The 18,973-nt window shown below is 43.4% G+C and overlaps 1 protein-coding gene across 22 annotated transcripts; it reads right to left on the bottom strand.

The window, feature by feature from the left end:
- Nucleotides 1-919: 919 nt before the first annotated feature.
- tpm1 (tropomyosin 1 (alpha)) lies at nt 920-18,935 on the bottom strand. Of its 22 annotated transcripts, none has more exons than XM_064313610.1 (10): nt 18,694-18,933; nt 18,024-18,149; nt 17,738-17,863; nt 12,894-13,027; nt 11,013-11,130; nt 10,198-10,268; nt 8,721-8,796; nt 7,786-7,848; nt 7,612-7,681; nt 920-2,109 (listed from the first exon to the last, which is right to left on the bottom strand). In XM_064313610.1, the coding sequence occupies exons 1-10, from the start codon at nt 18,805-18,807 to the stop codon at nt 2,027-2,029; spliced, it is 981 nt and encodes a 326-aa protein (XP_064169680.1). In that variant the 5' UTR covers nt 18,808-18,933; the 3' UTR covers nt 920-2,026. The 22 variants fall into 22 exon arrangements, with proteins under 22 accessions (XP_064169680.1, XP_064169663.1, XP_064169665.1 ...); XM_064313611.1 differs by lacking the exons at nt 920-2,109; nt 8,721-8,796 and adding exons at nt 5,291-6,594; nt 9,682-9,757 and having other exon boundaries at nt 18,694-18,935; XM_064313612.1 differs by lacking the exon at nt 920-2,109 and adding an exon at nt 5,291-6,594 and having other exon boundaries at nt 18,694-18,935.
- Between the last annotated feature and the right edge of the window lie 38 nt (nt 18,936-18,973).

Genomic DNA, 18,973 nt, shown 5'->3' with positions numbered 1-18,973 from the left:
ACACCATTTAGCCCAAGATCCATGTCCAGTGTTATATACATAAAAAACGGTAACAGGACAGAACAATCATGAGAGAACATTCCCAACATGTTTGTGGAATTGGGTTTTGTGCGCTGAACAAAAGCTTGACATTTGCAGGTAACCATGTAGAAATGAAATGACGTAAATAAGCCAAGAGACAACAAGGGTCTTGCTAAATCCGGCACATTTTTCTCCCAATACAAACCCAGTTGAAAATATGTATTTCTCAATTAAGCTGAAAACAAAAACTTATTTGCCAAATGATTAGCACCCCTAAGAGAGTATTTTGTGCAACCTCCCTTCACAAGGATAAAACTACAAAGTGGTCTTCTATGGTATTTTATGAGTTTGGCAAAATGGTTAACTGACCACAATATCACTATTCTACAATGGTCATCTCAGTCTCCAGACATAAACATGAATATAGAAAGCTTGCACTGAAGAGAGCAAGACGCACCAGACAACATGGACCTGAAGGATCTTGAAAAAGATTTTTTAAATCTCCTCAATATGTTCCCCAATCTCATAACATGCTACAGAACACTACCCAGTAGGATTATACTCACAAAGAGAGGGTGCAAGAAAGTTCTCAAATCAGAGGTGCCAATCATTATTACACCTGTCTTTTGGGATGTAAATTTACTTGTTTAAAAAGTGCAATTATATTGGTATAAAAGGGTAAATTCTTTCCTATATTTTTGAGCATAGAGAATAGCTCATTATCTGTTTATTTTCTACAAAGGAATATTTTTCCAAGATATAAATTAAGTGAAATACATGAAATTATCTCCTCGCAAAATAAGTAAAGAATGAGTTATGTAGGTTTAAACTGAAACAAAATGTGAAAGAACAAACCACAAATCAAGTAATGTTTTTTTTAGAAAATCGCAAAACTGCATGGTTTTATTTATATTTATTACCTTACATACTTTTCATATGGAGTATATTTAAAACATCTAAAAATTAAAAAATAAACGAGGCACTACTAAGTTTTTAGTCATAATTATAACAAAATGAAAAATATTGCGAACCACAGATTTAACAGGGCAAAAAAAGTTTGAACAAAATAAAATATAATTTGAAAGCTAATGTTGCCATACATTTTGTAATATGTTTCTGGTTTCAAAGTAAAATAAATATATGCTGGAGTGCAGACATATCCCTTTCTAACCACAACTAAATATTGACAAACATAAAACTAAAATATAAAATTAATAAATCGATTAAATTGTGAATATAGACTTCAAATTACCATTGGCCTATCTGTATGCAGTTCAAGATGCAATTCTCCGAAGCTTCATGTTCTTAACTTTGCTTGCCTTCACAGTAGCACCAGCATCACTTTTGAGGAGAGGAGGAGAAACAAAGGAGTTATTTTGTCCTAATCACGCACACACACTCAAAAGAAAACGTCAAAAACAAAGTACAAAACATAAATAAAAAAAGGTTGGCTTAAATAAACAAAACCTTGGCTTTAGTCAGGATTTCTAATTATGTGCATAATTTGAGGATTAGCCTACAATTAAGTGCAAAATCTGCCAATTTTGTTCTCCGAAGGTAAATTAATACAGACAATCTGCACAATGCATGACCAGAGTGAAACAGGGAGATTCCACAATCATTACCTCCAGAACGTTACACATCAAAAATTCTAATGTAACAAAATGGCACAAGTTATGCTCCACCTGATAAATTGTCAAAAAAAAAAAAAAAAAAACAACAAAAAAATGATTACAAAATGTTGACACATTAAAATGGCAAATCAGTCCAGATGAAAACTAGCATTTCGTGAATTCCTTTCCCTGGCTAAGAAAAGTACTTCAGGTTCGTTCCGTCGCTGAGCTCCGCAGAAAGCCGGACAGTGTGAATGCGAAGCTTCTGGTTTTTCATGTTCCGCTGGCAGGGTGGCGGGGGCTTAGGGGCGCGGGGCTTGGTAGGGGCTGGGGGGTCATGGCAAGCGTGGTACAACTCTCAAAAGGGAAAGGGGAGGGGGGTTCAGGTTTGTTCACATATTATTTAATTCCATTAGAGTCTGATCCAACATCTGGTGCATATCGAGGTTTTCTTCTTTAGCTTGTGCAAGTTTGTCTGTTAGAACACCAAAGAAGATGTTAAAAAAACAAATCATGGAACATTCCCTGGTAGAAAGAAATCAACAGCATGCAGAACAACAACAAAAAAACCAAACATTCAGGGCTTCAGATTAAGTCATTTTGCAAGTTTTGCTAGAACCATCGGTGGCGCGTGCACGTGCACACACACGCACATGTACGAGCACGCACACGCACGTGCACACACAGCAATCTTAACAATGACACAGCCAGTCTTGTCTACACAACCCGCATATTCAAACCTGCATGCAAACCGAACAGATCACAGTGAGAGGACATATTTATAATGGCAAGCGTTAGCCCTTACGCAGCCTTGGAGCAAAGCCACCCTCCCCACCTCTTGCACACCACACACAAGCCTAACAGCACAACGGCACATACATTCTGAGCATGCATTATACAACAGCACAGATATCTGTATGCAATACTATATACTACAAATAAACATTCTTAATACATCCTTATTATGCCTGTCCCTGGATTGACAATGTTATTTTGGTTCCCTCGGACATTGTTTTGTCCGAAACAGTAACCTGCATCCCCCCCCCCCCCCCCCTTGGGCACCGTTAAGCCATAATAAGGAAGTGTACATGTGTAACACGACAGATTATAAAATCCACACTATGACTAATCCTCATTCAAGGCCAGTCTTAGTTCATTAGAAAGAAGACGGTTTTTCTCAAGTTGCTGGTAGAGCCGGTCTGGACAGCCAGAAAGCAGGTTAAGGTAAGGGAGAGAGAGAGAGAGAGAGCAAGAGAGAGACAGAAAGAAAGGGAGAAGAGATCAGGGCAATGTTAGCACAGAAATGAAGACCAAGTCAAAAATGTCATGCGATAACGGGTTTGTGGCATATCTGATCATACTCTACCTTCTCTGTGAGAAATACAGTAGCATTAGATTGAGAGCATTTCTTAAATCCACCCAGAACAAACGTGGCCAGACACAAAACATCGCCTTTGTCTCTATACCCATACTAACATTGCAGGCCGACTGAACAGAGGCCAAGTCCTTTGGGAATTAGAACTACGGAGTAGAAATCGTGAAACTTCATGTGACAGGAAAGGTGCAAGTAGAAAAATGACCTTACAAATGCCTTCCTCTTATATCCATAGATCATTCCTAATCATTTACACATACAGTAGGAAGCAAGAGTTTTACTGCCATAACTATCAAATCCTCTCACGTGTAAAAGAAGGGTTCAGAGGCTCAGTCTAGGCATTGGCTTGTTTACCAAAATAAAAAGATTCAAATGTCTTTGAACCAAAAGTTTGGTTCCCTGATGTAATTTCAGTGCAGTAAGAGTAAACACTGGTCTTTACTCTCACTGCAGTGAGAGTAAAAACTGAAGAAACAGTGGGCATCGCAAAGTCTGTTAAAATAAGTACAAGGGAAAGGCAGTGACTCTTACTTTGTCTTACCAACAAGACAGCTAGTTCAGAAGATCTGCCATTTTGAAATCTCATTGTTTCAGACACTAGTATAGGCCGCCAAAGTAACGTGGGAAGGTAGTGCCATACTGCAAAAAAAAAGGCTTTAGCAAAGCAACTTGGGAGCTCCTACCATGAACCACAGTTCTATTTCCAAACAACAGCATAGCTGTGGTGGTCGTCTGGCTCAAACCGTGGCAAGGCCTTGTAAATACAGTAAACATCATCTGTCAACAGCCTGTCAGAAAAAAAATGAATTGCATTCCATGGCAGGTTAAGCAGAACACGATCTCTGGTTTCCCTTCCCTCAGTGTCTCCGGGTGATTGATGAGGGGGGTGCGGAGGGCGGCTTTTGAGCGATACTGTGAACAGCCCCACCTGCTGAAACAGTGGAAACCAGGGGAAGCTGTGGACACTAACCCCCCCGGGGCGCTAAACGCATTTTTAATTTGGCTGTCGTTCTAAAGATACTCTATTCTGACTTCAGCTCAATTGATAACTTTCATTCCCATGCAATAACCACATAAGTTCTTCTAGTGCTTTCTGCTTTTATGATGACTTGCTGGGCTGCCAAGCTTTTAAGACATTTGTATCTTTTCATTTTGGTAAACAAGCCAATTTGCGAATCCAACTGAGAAAGGCGGGGTCAGGGGATTTGTAGTTATTTAACTAGGCATACAGACAATGCTACTATGCAAAAAAGCAAAAACAAAAAAAGAAACCATGTTTTTAGTTGCCAGATTGCTAATCGACATTCATGGCCCTGAGGATTAAAAGTGTTATCTAAATTTAAAAATTTCATTTGAACCAAAAGTTGAAGGACAATTAGACCACAGCTATGGATTGTGAGGTATGTCTAGGGTCTTATGTGCTTACCATGTATGAACATGGAGGAAACTGAAAAATTAAATGCACAACCATTTAAGCCGTTCTAGATATTACTCAACCTACAAACCAGAAAAGTGGAAGGTACAGGAACCAACAAGACCAGGACTGGCTCAAAAGGCCAAGCACTGGAGCTTCAACTTCCATTCCTACACAACTTCCCCATTTCCTCATCCCTACAGCTTCTCCCAAAAAACAGTCATGTTTAGACACAGATAAAAACTTTGGAACTTGGGCAGATAAAAGAATTAAAATAGTAATTATGTACTAGATTTTCCTGGTTGGTTCCTAACTGTATTTTACTGAAAAATCTCCGTTTGGTTGTCTTTGTTTGAGTTGGTTATAAAGATATCTTCTTTTTTTTTTTTTTACGTTTCCAAAACTAAAATGTTTAAGTGCATAGACCAGGATGCAAGTACACATTCCACATAAACTTATTTATGCAGAATGCGCTGACAAAGCCTCCTCAGATTCAAACTCTCATCTCTGTGTCTCCGATTTTCCTATGCGACACGTAATGTGTACATTACAGTTCAAAACAGTTACATGAGTAAAACGTAATGTTAACTGTAAAATGTAATTAACTAAGTTCTGATGACATTTTCCTAAAACACAGCCAGGACCATCATCGCTGTACATAAAGCGGAAAGCGTTGAGCATCTGGGCGTGGCCCGCCTTCCTCTCCTGCACCTCCAGTGCAAACGTGAGAATCAAAAAGCAGCAGCAGAACAGCACACAGGCCCGGCAGCTAAAGCAACAAACGACGCCAGCGGCCACAACGCGTGACATCACGAGACTGGCGGAAACCTCGCCGGTTTGAAAATGAAAAGAACAGGAGCGGCTGAGTGGGGCTTCCAGATTTTATTTGAGCCACTCAGTAGTAAATTAAGAACATAGTAGGGGGGAGGGAAAGGGAAAGAGAGAGAGAGAGACCGATGCTGCGTAAAGCACACTCAAGAGAAGAAGCCACTCGGCTGATGGAAGGCGTCTGGCGGGATGGAGAGAACACAGTTTATCTGTGTGGGAGAAGAAAAGAAAAACAGCACAGCGTGAAGGAAGAGCAGAGTGATGGCATGACGCACAGCACAGCAAACGGGGGTGCAGGGGGGGCGGGGGGTTGGGGGTGTGCACTACAACTGCTACAACTGCACTGACCAACCAGGGGAGAGAGCTGGAGAGCAGAGAATCTGACACTGAAAACTCCCAGTGAGCCACGGGGTCTAGGCCTCCAACATACAACCTACCTGGTTAGCTCAACTAGCCCTATGTGCACCGAAACACTTTCACCCAGGACCTCCTCGGGTAAATCTTATCTCATGGAAATAGGGGGCCTTTGCCAAACATATACGCCGCTTCGGTTCCCCCTGGTCAGACTAAATAAGGGTCAAGATGAATGGGAAATCTTGTGCTTGAAAAGTTTTGTCAGGTTTTGCACTGTTGCTGAGGGTCTCCAGCTCCAATAAACTGTTAGTGGGAAAGATGGAAATCTGATAGAGCTGATATCACACAGCAATGAAAGGGACCAGGTAGAGGCACCCTGAAATGTGGTCAATGAAAAGCCTTTCCTTCCAGGCCGGCCTCAACCGCAGGCACGCCTAGAGGACTGTCTACATATTTTACAAACGAGTGTATGTGCAGCCTGGCAGATAACGAGCTGAAACACTTCTTTCAGTCCTTAAAAAAGTGACCAACTGGTCCTGTGCTGTCAAATCATCTGCACATATAGTTCATATAAAATATCATTTTCATACATTATAGATGATGGCAATAAAGACTGCAGCCAACTGTTTCAGTCTCGTCTGTTATAGAGGAGAGTCGCACTGATGGCTGAAACTATCATTTGAAAGGCAGTCCTTTAACACTAAAAATACTCTTGCTGTGAAGGTGAGAATTTCATACAGACCGTGGGGGTGACAAAAGCTGACTACAGACTAGGCCTCGGGTGCATAAATGCTACCACTGTTTCACAGAAGCAGCATGATTACTATAGATGAAAGGGGGAAGCACACAGGAAGTCAGTTAGGGGAGGGCACGTTACAGGCACGAGCAGGGGAATCGGGCGAGACATTACATAGAAGTCATGTCGTTGAGGGCATGGTCCAGCTCCTCACTGATGGCTTTGTACTTCAGTTTCTGTGCGTATAGCTCGTCTATCAGGCGGGGCAAGGGTGGGGGTAGAAGAGGGGGGGGCCAGAATGTTCAGGGAATTGTGGGTACGCAGGAACAATCCCAGAGGGTCCAGGCCATAAAGATACCCGGTAACAGAGCAGGAGCAGACAAACCAAGCCCAGAAATGGACAGAAACAGAGAGAGAAAGGAAGGAGTGAATGAAAAATAAAAGTTTTTGGCAGCAATGGAAGCTGTGGATGATGCAACATCTAATTCCTAAAGTGTACAGCAAACACAGCACAGCCTCCACACCGTCGACAGCTCCTTCCACAACCACCATATCCACCCCAATAGCATTATGGGAAATCCTGCAGTAATCTGAAACACCGTTACTGTAATCAACAGGGAAAAGTGCCACAGAGTGCACAATGAACACTAGATCAGTGCTAATATCACTCCTCAGTCCACTCAACACACAGATTATTTTCTCTCAGATGTAAAAAGTCTTTCGAAAGAAACAACAAACGTATTGTTCATCTAGGGGAGAAAAAGGTTTTTCTGTGAGGAAAAAAAAAAAAAAAATTGCACAACTTGACCTATGTATATATACATTACGTCAGCACACAAAAGTATTGCAGAAGGGGATATATAAATTACCAAGCAACAAAATTAAGAACTTTCTGCACAGGTAAGTCAAGTACCCACCACACAAAGCAATACTCTGACCCTAGCAATAGCACTGTAAAGGGTTCTCAAAATAAACAAGTTAAGATTTTAGCTGGGTGGTAGTTCAATATACCAGGTCTATCCTTTTGCAGTGCAAAAGCAATGGTCAAAGAAATAAAAGCAGACTGAAGAGAAAGGGGTTTAAAAGCAAAGAAGCAGAAAATAGCTTGAGCATTAAACCTAAGGGAAAGGATTTAATCAGGTTTTGTTGCTACTCGACCTGTCTTTAGGACATGTGACTACCCTGCCTGAGTGACAAACCTTAACCACCCTACATGGAGAAGCCCAGCTTAAAGTAAAGTGCATGGAAATGGGATCAAAATGACTCATACCTTCCAGGTCATCAATGGTCTTCTCGAGTTTGGCTACTGATCTCTCTGCGAACTCTGCCCGAGTCTCAGCCTGTGGTTAAGGGGAGAAATTAACAGACATCAAACGTCCAAATCGGACGAGAAAGCTAAGCAATGCTGTGGGCAAACTCCAATGGACGGGCAGAGGGGACTTGCCTCCTTCAGCTTATCAGTGAGGACTTTGATCTCCTCCTCGTACTTGTCCTCTTTCTGTGAGTACTGTGGACAGAGAGCGACATGTCAAGTTGCTATCGTGCACTTGACCAGAAATGTACATACCACAAAGCAACAGGGAACTCTCAAAATGGAGTCCATTGACCCCGCCCACCCAAGCACACACACATTCCATTTACTGAACAGATATGGAGATAGTGTTTCTTCTGTCCTCCATGCTTATGTGGCTAGGACGTTCCAGTCAGCAACAGGAGATTTTGGTGCAGTTTGAATTCCTGTGCTCATGTGGCTATGAACATTCCATCTCTAGGTCATGCCCCATCATGAATATTCATAATGAGTTATCATACTGGGGCCCCATCATAAATATTCATAATGAGCTTTCAAATGAGGACACTTGGTTCCAACAATGACAGGGAGAACCTACCACAATAAAGCTTACTGAGCTGAATATTTGTTTAGGTCAGTAAACAGAATAATCTGTTTAGAAGTCCACTTAAACACAAATAACATCATCCATGGGATCTGTTAAATTTGCTATGAGATACTAAAGGGAGAACCAAAGAACACTAATCTCACAATGGTCCAAGTAATATCAGAGACCTTTCATCACCAAAACCACATTATGTTCTGTCCCAGTTCTGCTCAGGGTTATTACAACAAGGATGGTGAAACTGACTTCTGGTAACACAATGCAAGGATCAGTCACAGTCTGCCTTGATCATATGTTAATAAATGTGGTCTGGCTGAACTGACTACTTCTGTTGGTGGACCTTTTATTTTCAATAATGCAGGGACATCCTTGGTAATACTTTAGTGTGAAATTAAGTGAGAACAACATGTTGTTTAGTGTCAGTTATCATTCTGGTCTGCCGCACATTTTCCACACTGGGACAAAGAACCGGTCAGGGACCTACCTTCTCAGCCTGCGCTTCCAGTGACTTCAGGTTGTTGGTCACAGTTTTCAACTCTTCCTCAAGTTCAGAACACTTACTGGTGTTTTACATGTGGGGTGTGGGGGAGGAGGAGATGGGAAAGGGGGGGGGGGTGTGGGGGAGGGGGCAGAGGCAGGTTTAGAAGGGAGGGAGGAAAGAAAGGTGTGGAAGAGCATAAAAGTTACAGAGTGGAGGGAAAGCGGGAGTTTTTGGATAGATGGGATATCAATGAAAAACAAAGGTCAGACAAGGACATCCACATATGAGGGGAAGGGGGGATAAAAAAAAATAATGATAAGCACAGGAACCAAAGGAGGGGGGCAGAAAGAGACCAAACGCAGCAGGAACATCCACAAGCCAGCCTCTCTGTTCAATTTTACTAAAAACCTGTTCCAGGTACTACAATATGCCCTGCACTGTAAAGGCACCATAGGCTGCTCTATGAACAATCATAAGTACTTTACTTGACTTTTTACCCAGTGTTTTTACATTAGACAGTTGTACATCATTATAGATCTGATTGCCTGAAAAAGCCAGTACTGATTTGAGAGTGAATTGCAGATAAATTGCTTACTCTGATGTGCCTGTACTAGGCTGACTTCCACATTCCTGGCACATCCAACAATAAACTTTCCCAAGGGCTTTATTTCCCTACATAGCCAGTCAAGGTGCCTTTAACTTTTGCGATGCTATTGCTGTGGTTAAGTGACGTGCATTGCAGAGAACTCCTGCTGGGTTAGAGTGACTTACAAGCAAAAAAAAAAGTAGATAATCTCGGAAGTGCGGGAGAAAATGGACAAAAACAGAGACAGAGGAGTGAGAAAGGTGGACAGCCAGTAACGTCCGAGCCAGGTGAGTGGGCCGGACCGGGGGGAGGGGAGGGGAGGGGTGGGCAGCCATTGGCTGGGGCAATACAGCCTCATAAAGTGTTAGGTCATAGTACCTTTGACTCTGCAGCGACTAGCGATTTTAAGCTTTGGTCCAAAATTCTTAGTTCCTCCTCTGCTCTTCGAGCTCGTCTGTTAGTGGTACGTGGCAAACGCAAGGCCATTGGAAAAATAAAACACAGGAGAACATGCAGTTTCAACACAGCCACACATGCAACGCAATGCAAGGCAAGGCAGACAGGAAGCTAATCACACTGACAAGATGCAGGCCTCACCATTCAATGCAACCGCAACACGCTCCGACCTTAACTTTGACTAACAAATCATTTAAGGGCATTACGTTGCACACAACACCGAGACTGCGGTTGAAATGACAAAGAAACGTTGTGCAAGGGTTGAAACAGGAAAAATGCTCAGGTAAATTTGTTCTTCAGCGTTAAGGTCCAAGCACATGGGGGTGTGGTTGAACAGAGGCGCACGAACGCGACGCCCCCGCGGGGGGGCCAAACGGAACATGCGCGTTAATGGCGGCCGTGCGGCGGTTTGCGGAGCGCGGGCGGTACAGGCCTCACCTCTCCGACAGCTCGGCGCGCTCCTCCGTGCGCTCGAGGTCGCCCTCGATGATCACCAGCTTACGTGCCACCTGCAGGGAGGGAAAGGGGGCGTGTCAGACATCACATGCAAGCTTCCTCAGTCAACGCCCACTTCTACGAACGCCTAGACCAGCTGCTTACAACCACTAAAATCTGAATGCATTGGCAGCGTAATCATGAAATACATACAACGATCTATAAAACCATGGAAAATTTTACATTAAAAAAAATTAAAATCCCTATATGGACTGCAGTGAAATTGTAAGCATAAGGTCATCTTGAGTAACTCAAGACATTCATATATAGAATGATGCACAAAATGAAAGCCATAGACGACCCCTGTCATACATGTCACGTTAATGAGGGATACCAGTGTGTCCAGCTCTTTTGGACTGAAGGATGGGAGGAAAGCCAGCAGTTCATACACCACCAGGCACAACCCTGAGCTCACAGAGCGCCAGGCTTACAAGCTGGAGCAGTGCATCACATGCACAGACCTAATGACCTCACATTACAACAGCGGATTTAACCAACCCCTCCCCCCCAATCCCTTTTCCTCATTTAAGCCCCGTGCAAATGTAACATACAGCACATACATGATGTGAAGCTTAACCTATAAATAGTGTGGGCATCGATAGTGCAATGCACAGTATCTACAGGAGACTCAAGGGAATCTAAACTGATTATAATTTGCGTGCTCATCTGTCATTCAAAACTGAACCGGTCCCTTGAGGAGGCCCAAACTCAGGAATGCGTCACGCTTGGCCGCGCCGGAGAGGCGAGAGATCACTGGCCTCCTCGTATTTGCGGTCGGCCTCCTCGGCGATGTGTTTGGCCTCCTTCAGCTGGATCTCCTGCAGCTCCATCCGCTCCTCGTCCTTGGCAGCCCGGTTCTCGATCACCTTCATGCCTCTGCCCCGGGGCGAGAGAGAGGGTCAGAACGTGAAAATACAGAGCTAGTCTGCCCCGGGGCGAGAGAGAGGGTCAGAACGTGAAAATACAGAGCTAGTCTGCCCCGGGGCGAGAGAGAGGGTCAGAACGTGAAAAATACAGAGCTAGAAGAGTACAGGAGTGCTCTATGTCCCCAAAGATGCATTCAAATATTTTTCAAAAGTTTTTTGCCCATTCTATTAAAATGTTCATAGTCTAATCTCAAATGCTTTGCCAATATAAGTGTAAACTTGTCATGCCAATAAAGCACTTCTGAACGTCAACTTGATGGCAGGAGACACACACACACACACACACACACACACACACACACACACACACACACACACACACACACACACACACACACACACACACACACACACACACACACACACACACACACACACACACACACACACACACACACACACACACACACACACACACACACACACACACACACACACACACACACACACACACACACACCCAGCCTGTGTTAACATTACAGGCTGCAACACAGAGGGTCCGTTTACGGAGGAAACAAAGGAATAAATCCTTATATCAAGTGAATCGCTGTTTGTTCAGTAACCATGCTTTTCTCCTAAAACAATCCCCATTTGTGTGTGCCCGCAAGCAGCTCCGCCAAAGGCATGATTTAAGGGTCTCTGCAAATGCCTAAAATTTTCATAACCGCATTGCAAATGGGGGCAACCTGACACATTTGATTTACTGTGCTTGGTGTGATAACAAATAAGCAACAGCGCATTCTTTCACACAGGCTCGTGTGAAACGTGGCCGCCGTGGCACCGCTGCTGCCATTCAGAACACAGCCGTTCGCCGAAGTGGCCATTCTCCAATCAGCAGGCTGACGGAGCTGCAGCCGGTCACTACAGAAGAGCCCGGCTCCAGGGCCCAATTCAGAGCAGTCAGGACAGGACTGACGAGGGAGACGAGACGAGTCCTGCAGCCTGGCGATCCCTGCATGTGTCTCCCACACACACAGACACAGACACACACAGACACAGACGCAAACACACAGACAGACAGACAGACAGACGCACACACAAACACAGATACAGACACACACAGACAGACAGAAAGACAGACGCACACACAGACACAGATACAGACACACACAGATACAGACACACACAAACACAGATACAGACACAGACGCAGACGCAAACACACCCACAGACAGACAGACAGACGCACACACACACACAGATACAGACACACACAGACACAGACGCAGACGCACACACAGACACAGACACACACAGACACAGACGCAGACGCACACACAGACACAGACACACACAGACACAGACGCAGACGCACAGACAGACAGACGCATACACAGACACAGACACAGACACAGACACAGACACAGACACAGACACAGACACAGACACACACACACACACACACACACACACACACACACACACACACACACACACACACACACACACACACACACACACAGATACAGACACACACAGACACAGACGCAGACGCAAACACACACACACACAGACAGACAGACGCATACACAGACGCACACACAAACACAGATACAGACACACACAGACAGACAGACAGACAGACGCATACACAGACGCACACACAGACACAGATACAGACACACACACACACAAACACAGATACAGACACACACACACACACACACACACACACACACACAAACACAGATACAGACACACACACAGACGCACCTCTCGCTCTCATCAGCAGCCTTCTCTGCCTCCTCGAGCTTCTGCAGAGCGGTGGACAGGCGCTCCTGGGCGCGGTCCAGCTCCTCCTCCACCAACTGGATTCTTCTGTTCAAGGAGGCGACATCACTCTCAGCCTGTAGGAGCGGAGATCAGCCCCGAGTCAGACTGCAGCACGTTCAATACAGAGGGAAACACACACATGCGCCCACACACACAACATATACACAAGAAAAGCACAGGAACCAAACGCACACAAGTGGCAGAAGAATTTTAAAAAAAATCAATGCACAAGACACACACACACGCATGCACAGATCACAGATTTAGGCACAAACACGAAAACGCATGCACGCACATGCGCACACGCGCACACACGCACACGCGCACACACAGAGTCAGCCCAGTTGCCCTGTCCAGCGTTAAGGCGGCCAGGTCACACCCTCTCTCCTGCTGTGTCGGGGCTGAGTGGAGCTGAACTGAAGGAAAACCTCCCACATGCCCCACATCAGCGTTCTTCCTTAAACACTGCAGCTAAAATTAGACATATAATGTCTGAACACAAGGCTAAAAGGAATCAGTTGACCGGAGTCACAAGAAGCCCAGTGTAAGCGCGGCTGTGGGTTAAAACACGCTAATGTCTGAGACGTGCAGCAGGGCGTGTGCTGCAGACAGCCCAGCCAGCCGTCGCCTCGGCAGAAAGCAGACGGCAGATTTCCCATGAGGCCTAGCAGACTCACGTCATACTTCTCCTAACAGCAGCACTGCTAACGGGTGGGAGGGCCGTGCTGAAGGACTTCTGTGACAGCATGTGGTGGCAAAGCAGACAGGAGTGCCAGGAAACAGGACTAAAAGGAGGGCCCAGTTAGCCATGAGCCAGTGTAGCCATAAGCATTGATCAAAATGAAACCTAAACTTGATCACAATTTTCTTATTGAGTAATGGATTCACTTGGAACTCAAAGGTAAGGCATGTCCTTCAAATGTTGCAGCAGTGCAAGGGTGATGGTCACATCTACACAATAATGAAACTCCAAATGTCTTTAAGTCAAGTGCAAATGTACACCTGTTTGTGCTTCTTCAAACACTTCAGGACTCCTGATACCATAGTCCGCAATAATCAAACTAAGAAAGAAAGGTTAGTTTGAGAAGCCACTCCCATAGCCACAGATCTAAAGCATACATGCCAACGTTTCCCTGGTGATAATAAATCCACGCTGGGCGCTTTAAGCACTCTCTTTTATCTGGAGCAGAAACAAGCACATTTTGAAACCATAACCTTTGACCTCATGTCAAAGAAATGAATTCCAAGGCCTTTTTCAGAAGTGGCACAGCTCAGCAGGCCACTCCTACTTCAGGATCTGGTGGGGCTGCACAGGGCCTAAGGTAGACAACATTTCCCACGTTTATTTGTCCCAACAGCTCCTTTCTAATACTACCCATTTGGGTGTTAGATCCCGAATACAAAACATGGCCTGCTTTGCATGTTCCCGTAGTCACTGCATCGGACCCAAATTACCTGCCTGGCAAGACGCTCGCCAAAGCAAACAGGAAGGACCACTGCTGTGCTGGACGTGTTCAATTCAAGCAAGGTGCGCAAACAGTGCGCTAAGCGGGCAAAGTCCGTTTTTAGCCGTCACTGCGGTTATTGGGAACCGCAAATAAGAATGTGAAACCACGTTTACAAATTTAACCTAATTCAACAATGCCGCTCTAAAACACAATATAGTTTCTTTTGCGCTAATTATCTACAAGCAATGTAATCATATTATTTGCATGTGAATTTATTGTGATCATAGGTAGAGGGACATAATAATGACAAAGGGTAAAGCTTGTACTTCCTGTTTGGGGAGCTGCAGCCGCTTAATCTGAGATGGCAGAATTATCCCGGCTATGAGATTTCACTTTTAAGGTTAAAAAAGAATGTATGCTACGGCTAAAGCATTTGAGGTAATTCGCATTTCAGGCAATATCTATATGCAGTTCTCTCCAACTCACTGATTGACCCTTAAGTGAACAAATTCCAGACCAGCCATTCATTGCCTTGCTTCAACGGAACAGGTGCAATGGGAGTGTTCAATTAACAGCACCTATTCTGTTAAGCGGTTGCAGAACTATCGATACGATAGGCTCCAAGCAAACACAGAAGTTTGAAAACAGTAAAGCCATACCTTCCCATTTTAAGAAATAACGACAAAATGTACGCGTGGAGAGTTGGTCGTCTCACACGCCATCACATAGCAATGTATAACCTCACTAATCCTAGCCTGTCATCGTGCACCCCCCTCCCCCCAGTGTGCCTGGAGTGAGTTTATTTATCGATAGTTGAAAACCCTTATCCTGCACTGAGCAGGCCTCCACAACTTGGTCTAATACAGCCGCTGCCAAACTGTAACATGGTAGCAAACATTTAACGACAACAAATAACTAGGCAATAACTAGGTTATTTAATAGCCTATCCACTGCAAGTGAGTGTATGACATTGTGAACAACACAACAGGGTGGCTACCTCCCAAGGTAATTCCGTTATTATAGCTGCATCACATTGATCATCATCCTCATTTTCCCGGCAAGAGTTGAATACTCAGTGCCTGTAACAAACGACTGCATTAAATGAGACCATGTTTGCGTCGGAGAAAAAAGATCGGTTCAAACAAATATACTTAAGCTTTGATGTCAAAATGATCATATTATTTAAAGGCTTACAGATTCTCTGGCTTTTCTCTCCAAACCCAGCTCTCTCTGTAGTCTTTCGGCTTTCTCTTCAGCACCGTCCGCCTGTTCTTGCAAGGACTTTATTTTCCGTTTTACCGCTTCCAGTGATGATCCAGCCATTATCGCTTTGTTCTATCTATTAATCGCTATGTACCTCTATGTAGGGTTTCCTCGAAATTTAAACCGAGCGCACTAACGCCCTGCGGATGCAAACATAAAAGCAGCAGCACTAGCGTTCTGTGCTAGCTTAGAGACGCACAGCAGCGTTTGCGATAAAACCCGGAAGTACCCCTGTTTTCATAACCCTGTCCAGCCTCAGCCAAGAACGGAATTACCATCGAAAGGGAATTTAAGCAATATTTTGAAACTTTAAGCATGAGGAAATGAATGGCAAGGAAAAACTATTTATCTACTCAAAGTGCGTATTATCATAACCATGGTCACGCCTAGCTATTAACATTCCAATGTCACGTTTCTGAGGTTTGTGCGTTGATATGGACCACCATCTGCTGGTAAAATTCGGACAATACACATCACTTGACCATAAACTAACATAGTGTCACTACGGCGCAAATGTATGTCTGTGTAATGATTAATGTTGAATGTATTGTTTGCTATAACCCCAGTCACAATAACAGCCATGCTATGTAAATAAGCAGGGATCAGTTTAACTCACGTAAATAAATAAATAAATAAATTTGAAAAAAGTACTGTTTTACCTTGAGCTAATGCCTAGGGCAGACTTGGCTGCAGTGCATCCTACTATGTCATGGACATACTGTACCCTACCGTATATAAATAGTCGGCATAGTTTTCCTTTTATGGGACTTGTTCTTCAAAAACGTGTTTCATTCTGCATGATTACACACAAAATATAATTTATCTTGAATTAGTTTGTGAATGTTTCTATACTGTCTCTCACACACCTAGAGACAGAGAGATAGAGTGAGAGAGAGAGAGAGAGAGAGAGAGAGAGAGAGATGCAGAAAGGACAGGAAAATCTGAAAACATTGAGTAGCTAGCTCATGAAGGAGAAAAAGTCACATGAATTAAGATCATGTGTGCAGCAGACCCAAACTGATATTGAGCCTATTTCCTTACCGGGTTGGTTTATGTAGTACAATATGAAAACACAGCTAAATGTTACAGTTTAAATTATCCATAATTACAGCTTCATTCCTAATGCCTGACAAACCTACTTGAAACTTATCTGAGGCACAGTCTCAACAATTAAACTCTAACTTTACCATATAAAGCACTGGACTATACATAACCACTGTTTCAACTCACTTCCTCTGTAGCTGGACACACATTCCAGGAAGTCTACTTTTCATTCTGTAATCTCTGTTTTGTGGGCATATCTTTTAAATTGGCCATATAGAATCATCAGAAGAAAGTACAGCATTGTATGAAAGTGGCTACAAAGTCTGGCACTATTGTGGCATAGTTATATATTACATATTTTACATAAATTGCTGATTGAAGTAGCTTACAGATAGTGGAGTAGGTGAAAGACTCAAGTATGGAAGTATAAAAAATTAATTTCCAGATTCATCATTCATTTTATTAGCATTGAGCAATGGTCATTATATGATGTACTTACCTTTGGAATAAATTTATGAAAACAAAATTCATACCCCTTTTGAGAAGAAACAACGCCCAACAAAGATCTATTGTTGACATATTAGACGTTTGTTATTTCAGGTCATAAAGGATTACCAGGAATGTAACCTATTTATGAACTGCTTATTTTTTAAGGACATTGATTATTACAAGAAGACAACAGTCAAGAAAAATGCAAATATGTAAAATGACAGTTATTATACATGCACCACGACCTGCTATTGAAAACGTGATTAGAAGATATTTACTATGTTAATTTGCTATAACTATCATAACTATCAAATATTTTAATTCAGGAAGGATGAAGATAAGGTATGGTACAGCCTTATTCTTAATCATAGCTATTCAATATAGGTCAGTTTATCTTCTGGAAGTGTAAATGTTGTAATTGGCACATTGCACTTAACCCACTGTCATTTCACATATTTACTCTCAGGCCACGGTAGCAAGGCTTTAGGTAAGCTGTGAATTGCAGAAAAGGTGCGGTTAGTGAGAGCACCTTTTACTCACATCTGTGGCTTTCTTCTCAGCCAGTTCCAGTTTCTCCTGTGCGTCCTTAAGGGCCTCGGAGTACTTGTCCAACTCATCCTCAGTGGACTTGAGTTTCTTCTGCAGAGCTACCAAATCATCCTCGAGCTGAGTTTTGTTTTTAGAGGATCGTTTTCATAGGGTGTGCAGCGGGAAATTTGATGCGTGAGCGCGCACGGGGAGCGCGGGGGCGCATACAGACAGAGAGAGGGAGAGAGACACAAGAGAGAAGTTAAGGATAGGGAGCTTCCCCAGGCAAGCGAAATACCTTTGAGGCGACCTCTTCGGCGTTGAGCAGCTTCTCTTCGGCGATTTGGAAATCTTCGAGCACTCTATCTCTTTCGTCTTCGGCAGCGCGCAATTTCTTTTCCATCTCACTTAATTCATCCTCTAACTACACATGCATATAAACGAGAGTTTGGTTTCAAAAATCATACGCGAATACATTTTAACGAGAAATAATTAACATGATGCAGTAATAAATATGATCAATTAAGTTCAACGGAATATATCATAATTAATATTATTGGATTATATGTGGTATAATCCCACAAACTACCGATGTATGCATTGCAATTAACACGACTCCCAAAAACTATACTTTGGCACATAAACAAATAGAAGAACGCGTGAACATTTCAATTGATTGTTTCAATCTTTCTGTGATAATTACGGGAGTATTCGAGCAATTTTAAATTATCTCCCAAACTCGATGGAAAGACTCAGAATGTTTCCATTTTGAGAAAAAAAAAAAAAAAAAACAAGAGAAGGATAATTTGGTGCGCTCCTTATTGTATGTTCATTTTGTGAAACCGGTTTTAATCCATTCCAAAGAGGTGATCCATCAAGTTTGGTTTTACAGGTTATTTCAAGCGCCGCGCAGAAGCGCGTAGTTTGAAATCGATACATTTTATTTCCAGAAGAAAAAAAATGCAGACCTGCTTGCCTCTGTCCTCAGCTGCCTTCTTGTCTGCCTCAGCCTGTTCGGCTCTGTCCAAGGCATTCTCCTTGTCAAGTTTTAGCATCTGCATCTTTTTCTTGATGGCATCCATGGCTGCTTATTTTTCTTTCAGCTGCACGAAGTGCGCCCCGAGAAATTTAATTAAAGAGACAAGTGTCAGTGGAAGCCTTACGTCTGCGCAGAACAGAACACCAAGCTGGAGTGTGAGCTCTTCCTGACTGTATCCCGTCAAATATGTACTCTCGCGGGGGGGGGGG

The sequence above is a fragment of the Anguilla rostrata genome, chromosome 16, assembly GCF_018555375.3.
Source record: "Anguilla rostrata isolate EN2019 chromosome 16, ASM1855537v3, whole genome shotgun sequence".
Taxonomy (NCBI): Eukaryota; Metazoa; Chordata; class Actinopteri; order Anguilliformes; family Anguillidae; genus Anguilla; species Anguilla rostrata.
Note: the sequence above shows the minus strand (reverse complement) of the source record. Positions and strands in the feature narration are given on the sequence as shown.